Below are 7,436 nucleotides of genomic sequence, written 5' to 3'. Positions count from 1 at the left end.
AATCATTTTATATACTAGGCTCACTATACTAGATCCTGATTTACTCTAGCCAATCAGTAACTTTAATTGTGTACGTAATCACTTACTCCGTAATTACTTCATGTGACGTACTTGTAATAAGTATGACGTCATCCGCATGTTTAACATGCATTCAGTGGTGTCATCCCAACAGTAAAACCTTATTAATTGTATAGCTACTGGTTGTTTTAGTGAAGCCACACCACTGTGTGGTCACACCATCTTGTGTGTGTGATCCCGTTACACTCAAAATAAAAGACTGAACAGAGTTTATTACCATACGAAATCTCGCGTCCGCTCCCGGTGGAAGCACACAATCTTAGCCTCTGTGCTTTCTAATATGGACTCTGAAACAGTTTCCGTGCAAAGCGCTCGGCAACTCCGTTGCACTGGGTGTCTGCTGTTCTAGTAAATGCACATATATAAAGGCAGTTAAACAAGTACTAAATTTATACGCATACTATCTATTGAAAATACTCCGTATGTTCTGACGTGCGGATTTTTCGGCCAAAACTTCGCTACTTTTTTATACTCACAATTACAACCCTCGTACAACCGTAATTACCACATTGTCCTAAATGTGAGAAGATACACAAGGTGATTGTTTCTACGTCAATTCTGTGTCGGCAACTCCCGTTGCATCAGCTTTATTTTGAATTTGGCCGAAGAACAATGTATAAATATGCCTAAATACCTAATAACAGTGAAGTGAAAGTTTGTACATTCCCTAAGTTATATGGTGCTGTGTAGTAAGCCAGTTGTCTACATATTCTTGTAACCATCCCTCGGTCATTTTTTGACGCAGCATCGTTAGCACTAATGATAATTGAGCCATCAAATGTCGTTACACAGCTTATAAATATTCAAATTTTGAGAGCAAGTTGGACACAAATGATGCGGTGATACAAAAATGCGAATCACACAAAAACAATAATAAACTGCAACGTCACAGAATAAGTCACAAAAAAATGTGTCTGCTTCAAGAAATGATGTTGTTACTGATTCGATCGAAAGTAACAAATTTATCACAGAGTAAGACATTGCTGCTTACTCGATGATAGCATGTGAGCTTATTAATTGGATACATTTGGGTTTCCAGAAAAAAGATCACTGCAATTCATACTGGTAGCGAAAGATGTTCAAAGTTGTCAAAATATATTGGTACCTTTTTTAGTAATATTTTTCCTGGCATATAATCAACACATAATCACGTCCAACGGGGCTATACGTCTTAGCTTGATTTATATTTATTTTTGCCTTAAAGCCCCATGGTCGAAATGGAAGACGTCTTACACAGCGCATCGACGTGATGGATCGAATAAATATATCTGAAGGTACCTTGAGTGCATGTAATAGATCCACATGGCTTTCAGGAATTTTTTAAAGAAATTCGATGATGTAAAGAATCAAGGCAGGAGAACTCTTAGATTTGATATAGTCTGAGGTCCTCTGAAATTCAGTTCTGGCTTCGTACGAGATTTGCTAGGTTCGGACCTGACGCTTCTGTGACTAAAAGTCAAGAGCGCAGACCCAATAAGCAGTCCAGAACTTACTTGACATTCGATGGAGGAACATAGAGATAAACTACATTGGAAATACAATCAATTAATCGGGATCTTCTCCAATTTAAGCATCCAGCCTCCAATTTCGAGAATTCTAGTTGAGTCTTCGTAATCAGCTCAAACGACTTTTTTCGAGCGCCTTTCTTCTGACTTTGAGACATCTGCAAGTACTACTGTAATGAAGCGGCTTCCATGCTTCGTACCCTCTCTCGCATGATTTCATTCTATTGTTCATTTGGAAATGTACTTCTTGTCATTTCCTTATCCCTACCTCTTGTGACAAGGATCTCATTCAGTTTCGATAAGCGTTGTTAGTAATAATCATAGCTCTTCAATCATGCACGCAGTGGTGCTTTTCGCTATTATTCACTTACTCACAACGGTGGCTGGTGTCATGGACGTTGAAGTACACATGTTGTCGTTTAATATTCGCACGTCGCTGGCTTCAATCGACGCACGATCTTCTTGTGGTAATTGGGACGGCATTCGTAAGACTAATGTTGTAAATACAATCAAGACTGTGGCTGCCGACTTTGTCGGTACTCAAGAGACGTCCGACGCTCAAAAGACTTTCTTAGATGCCCAGCTTGCAGATATATATTCAGTCATTGGAGAAAACACGGGTCATCTCAATGACATGGCCAATGAATGGAATGCCATATACTATCGCTTCGATACATGGAAGATACTAACGAACGGCATGTTTTGGCTTGGAACGAATCCAGACGTCATGTCGGCTGGATGGGGGATGATATATTACCGTACATGCGTCTGGGGTCGGTTTCAGCACACGAAGACAGGAGCCTCTATCTGCGTGCTCAATACACACTACGAGACTCCAGGTAATGACGCAGCCCAGATTCAGGGATCAACTATTATTCTAGAGCATATCAAGACCAAGTGTGACCCAAGTGATGGCCTGATTGTACTCATGGGAGATTTCAATGCTCTTAAAAGCTACCCGGCTATGCGAATGCTATTTGCAAATGATCTAACGGATCCATCCGACGATGGAACATTCTGTGGTGATATGCTGTCTGGTACTTGCTCTACCAAGTATGATTACACTATGTTTCGAGCTCAGAATAAAGATGCCTGTCATCTCGAGTCAAAAATTTCACGTATTAACTACAATGGTTGCTACTCGTCTGATCATGCTGGACTTGTCAGTACATTCTGTCTTCAAGGCTCGTGCTGCTTGAAAAGCTCGTCCGGATCGAGATCAATCTATTCTTCGTTCTACGAGAATAGAATTGCAGATGACAAGGACGAGCTTGGCACAGTAAAGGGAAGTAATTTCTCGACCGTTTTTCACAGGAAAAGGACTCCCAAGGTCGATACGGAAGCCAATACTAGCGTCACAATGCCGAAATCCGCTGTGGAATCCTCAAGCCCATCATCACCTGACCCCGCTCAAACCATTTACATGTCATCTGGAGGAGGTAATAGCGCCTCGACTTCGGTCGGCATTATCTTGGGCTCACTAGGTATTTGCAGTCTTATCGCTCTTGTAGTCATTCGGCGAAAGGAAAAGCTTGAACGACAAGCTCACATGGACAAATACAACAATTCCAACACCACTGATTACTTTGCAGGCCCTACAGCTGCCAGAACCGTGTCAGACGCATCGTCTTTGTCTCCTCCATATCAAATCAACGAAGAGCAAGCTTCGTTTTCTCCCATTCCTGAGTTAGTTGCAGCTCCTCGCGGTTCTAACTCGACATCTTCGTCCGTCTCAATCTTCAATTCCGAAATAGCACGACAAGATGAACAAGACTTACAGCATTCTCGTTTTAGCGCCATTCCTATCTACGTTTCCAGTCGACAGTTATCTCGTTTTGTACTAACGTCGGGCACCTTAGAATTTTCGACGGAGCCTAGTAACCCGATCCCAGTGAGTGAGAGCGATTCCAACTCTCTTTCCGATTGCATAAACAACAACTCGTCTATTTCCATCAGCAAGACGGAATAGAGCAGGATTTTTAGTGTGATGGTAGACTAATGAGCAGACTAGCACAAAAACTGCGATCGTGAATCATCCTCAGGAAACAAGATAAAAGTTGAAGCTAGCTATATGTAGAATCCTGTCTTCATCTCTCGTACTAAGACTTCGTTGCAGTCGATCCCATGTCCACAACAATCTGCACGTTGTAAATCATTCATTTGTCAGAAGTCATGAGCTGTTAGACATGCCAGAAAAGCCCAACCTAAAATCAGCTAGGATCATGAAATTTATAGCAAGAGTGATATCATGTTTATGGTCTAATCAATATTTTCTCTAGCGATGGAAATATCCAGGACACCATCTTTAATCATTCAATTTTACGCATAACAGCATCCAATTTGTCGGATACTGACACGAGCAAGATCATTGAGAAGCTAGGAGACATTTGATAGAGAAAATGAATACATAATCGACCATCTTCTTAAACGGATAAAATCAGACTCAAATTATCTGAAAAATTTTGCACATTGTCCTGATTGTACGTATATCGCCCCCCGACAAGCTGCTCCAAAGTTGCAACACCAGAGTCATCACCCATAGTTGTAATATCTATATCTATTCATGAGGATGGCTTCCTGATAAAATCAAGAAATAGGTTATTATCTCAGAATAAATAGGCTGTCCTCTGGTTGTGGTTGTTGATTATATTCATCGATTGCATTCTTCCTGATCCGACCAACATCTATAACAAGTCTGCAGTTCATATCTCCACTGATACATGTAGCGTATTACCATGAACGCATAAATCGATACTTTATCGACAATGTAATTCATCTCATCAGATGAAACAGATAGCGAGTTTGTCGCTTTTTACTATTGCCTAAATGATCTCGGGACCCTCCTTTCGCCTAGCTTAACATTACATTCATAGATTGCTCCTCGTCTCATCCGAAACGGAGACTTGCAGACTTGGGTTAGAAATTATCAATCCTTATGACATGTAAGAATCCGTTCCTAAAAAGCAGGTCTATTGTTGGTTTCCTGATACGGTATTTTATGGATGTCCTTTTCTCGATAATGTCTGAAAGAAGTCATCTGTCTCTCTGGTTTTTTCTGCTTGTTCTAACGTATCGTATCCTCTCTTAATAATGAGACAAGGTTGCAGAAGGACATGAGCAACAAAATTGACATAGCTATTGTGACGTCTTATGACTGGCTCAAAAACACCACTTATGGCAATTATGTCTTTCAGTACGAGACTACCTCCTACCAGTAGCTCTGCTCTAAAAACAGTGGTAAGCCCTATAAACTGAGATGCTTCACCTTTAATAATGAAGCTTACGACCGTCAGCTTAGGATCATTCCGACAAACAAACCTAGCAGATCAATTAGAGACCCAAGCGTACAAAAGAGCACGTGGTACCCCAGACTAACGTGGAAATGAACGAGGTACAATCCATATCGAGCTCATTCCGAAGAGTCTACATATTACAACAAACTGTCACGAATTTTCTCTTCTCTCATTGCTTCGTGGTACGAAAGTAAGCGAAAGTATAAATTCACGCTTTTGGCTTAATTATCCATTGTTGCTATATTTCGTACAACCTTAACAAAACAATAGTTTAGCTTTTTTTCTGCCATGAGTCATATCTTGCACGCAGTTCGCAGGCGTACCTGGTGCCCATTAAGCGTGCACTTCTCTCTGTATCCGAAAAAACAGGTGTCGTAGAACTAGCGACGTATCTATCACAACATGGAGTGGAGCTATTGTCCACAGGCGGGGCACAGCCAAAGCATTATGTGATGCCAAGCTCCACGTTGATATTGTCTCAATTTACACAGTCTCGCCTGAGATTATGGACGGTCGTGTCAAGACTTTACATCCCAAGGTTTATTGGAAGTGCGTGGCAATGCGCAACACGAGGCAGACATGGCTGCTAATGGCATTCAAAATATCGATCAAGTGGTGCTTAACTTGTACGCATTTGAAGCTGCTGTAGCTATTGGCGGAGACTTCGACGCATGCATTGAAAACATTGACATTGGTGGACCATCCATGCTGCACTCATCGGCAAAGAATCACAAAGCTGTAGTCATTTGCTCAAGTCCGTCGCAGTACTCATCGCTTGTTCAAGAGCTCGAAACCAAAAACGAATCCTTTAGCACTTCGATTAAATTTCGACGTCGCTGCGCCGCTGCAGCCTTTTCCCTCGCGGCGTCGTACGACTCGTCGATCTCGTCGTGGTTTAACGGTGAGCTTGGCACGTCAGCTCCAACTCTTCCGCTAGTATTTAACACTGATTTTCCACTCAAGTATGGTTGCAATCCACATGAGAACCCGGCTGCGATTCTCAGTCATGTAGGTACCACGCTACCGTTCAAGGTGCTTGATGGAATTCCAGGGTATATCAATTGATTAGATGCTGCCAACGCTTATCAACTACGTGAACTTCGTTTGTCCTTGGGTCTTCCCGCTGCCGCTTCATTTAAGCACGTGAGCCCTGCTGGTGCAGCTAGTCTTCGTCTCAAGCTTAGTCATTTTATCCGCTCTATTCAAAATTTTGTCAATATACGAAAAAAGAGTCAAAGCGTAGAATCTCCTCATCAATTGAATTACTTGTTTAAAAAAACGCTGATATCGTCAAACATTTCTTTCATCAAGTCGCATTCTCTTCTCTTCAAGCTGTAGATTGACCGTAATTATTTCTTGCTCCAAACGCGATTTTTGCTCCATGAGCCATTGCAGATGTGCTTCCATCTCCTTCGCTTTACTAGCTCGTATATCCTTGATAGCTTGTCGTAAACTATCCCGTTTTTTCTCAGACAATTGCATCCGTTTAAAAGTACGTTCCACTGATTTCGATGCCGCCTCTAACTCTGAATCAGTCTCTGCGACGGCGCGGGCGCTGAAACAGTTTAAGCTCATAATCGGGTTTGAAAGTGTGGGATAAAATCTCACTACAAATTATTCAATATGTGTTTTTTTGTCAACCACAGAATTAAGAGCTTTAATAGATCAAAAAGCAGAAAAGAAAGAAAGTCAGCACGAATTTTCTAGAATATCAGGAGAGAGCCAGCTTTTGTACCTCTGTACTGTACGATTCTATTTTGTTTTCCCTTTGAAAGCGAAAAATTGAAACGTGGAGAGAATGCGAGAATGCCAATTAGGTACTTAGGACGAGTGGATGCGAGAAGTTTATATCGCCCGTTGCTAACGACAAGCATCACAAGCAAATATCGGCATATTTTTATATTGTAATACTTTCTATTATAGCCATAGTGTCTCAGCCAAAAATAGTTTTATCGTGTAGAAATCGCAATGATCATAACCTGCCTGTTCTGATGTAAGTACGTAACCGATCCCTGGCTCAAGTGGCTGTAGCTACCGGGACGTACCTGGTTCGATACCCATAGGAGGAGGCCAGAGATAGGTCACTAAAGTGGACGAGCAGTCACACCACAGGGGGGGTGATAGTTGGGTGGGAGGAGGTCCCACTGACCGAAAAGCCCCATAGTGTAATGCGGGGCACGAAACCCGGTCCCAAATTGAGCATCCCGCGCTAGAGAAAGCTCAATCCCGGCAGCTTAAATCTCTGATATAAGCACATAAATGTACACTATCATTTGTGCAAAGCGCAGCCGCCTCGTGGGTTTATATGTTAAAGTACCATTATCCTGTACAGTCTGCTTATGATATAAGGATACCATCGGTGCACGGAAACTACTCGTGTTCGTGAAACGAGGTTTGTGGTAAAAAGTGACTTAGCTTGCAGCGGGGATGCCGTAGCTTTGCGCTTGAGGAAGCGTCTTTAGGTCACGACCTTTCGTTCTATACAAGAACCAAGTAGTTAGATTTTCCTAAAATACACTAAATATATAGTGAAATCTAAACACATCCATAACTACCGACC

The 7,436-nt window shown here is 41.9% G+C and overlaps 4 protein-coding genes across 4 annotated transcripts in view; 2 read left to right on the top strand and 2 right to left on the bottom strand.

The window, feature by feature from the left end:
- Positions 1-1,917: 1,917 nt before the first annotated feature.
- PHALS_12157 (Endonuclease/exonuclease/phosphatase) lies at positions 1,918-3,094 on the top strand (the record flags this gene model as incomplete). The annotated part of the gene is made up of 2 exons (XM_024727653.1): positions 1,918-3,022; positions 3,078-3,094. The coding sequence occupies 2 exons, from the start codon at positions 1,918-1,920 to the stop codon at positions 3,092-3,094; spliced, it is 1,122 nt and encodes a 373-aa protein (XP_024578209.1).
- A 133-nt stretch (positions 3,095-3,227) lies between these two features.
- On the bottom strand, positions 3,228-3,807 carry PHALS_12156 (uncharacterized protein; the record flags this gene model as incomplete). Its single annotated transcript, XM_024727652.1, has 4 exons — positions 3,228-3,389; positions 3,466-3,602; positions 3,684-3,721; positions 3,788-3,807. 4 exons carry the CDS (start codon positions 3,805-3,807, stop codon positions 3,228-3,230), a joined length of 357 nt encoding a protein of 118 aa, XP_024578208.1.
- Positions 3,808-5,455: 1,648 nt separating this feature from the next.
- On the top strand, positions 5,456-5,941 carry PHALS_12155 (phosphoribosylaminoimidazolecarboxamide formyltransferase imp cyclohydrolase; the record flags this gene model as incomplete). Its single annotated transcript, XM_024727651.1, has 1 exon — positions 5,456-5,941. One exon carries the CDS (start codon positions 5,456-5,458, stop codon positions 5,939-5,941), a length of 486 nt encoding a protein of 161 aa, XP_024578207.1.
- Positions 5,942-6,065: 124 nt separating this feature from the next.
- The window catches only part of PHALS_12154 (beta-ketoacyl synthase), a gene marked incomplete at both ends in the record, with an annotated part of 2,050 nt that continues 679 nt past the window's right edge, over positions 6,066-7,436 (bottom strand). The window contains 3 exons of the mRNA XM_024727650.1: positions 6,066-6,074; positions 6,143-6,157; positions 6,221-6,483. Coding sequence (XP_024578206.1) covers positions 6,066-6,074; positions 6,143-6,157; positions 6,221-6,483 — 287 coding nt within the window. The remainder of the gene's footprint in view (positions 6,075-6,142; positions 6,158-6,220; positions 6,484-7,436) is intronic.

The sequence above is a fragment of the Plasmopara halstedii genome (assembly GCF_900000015.1).
Source record: "Plasmopara halstedii genome assembly, contig: Scaffold_614, whole genome shotgun sequence".
Classification (NCBI taxonomy): Eukaryota; Oomycota; class Peronosporomycetes; order Peronosporales; family Peronosporaceae; genus Plasmopara; species Plasmopara halstedii.
Note: the sequence above shows the minus strand (reverse complement) of the source record. Positions and strands in the feature narration are given on the sequence as shown.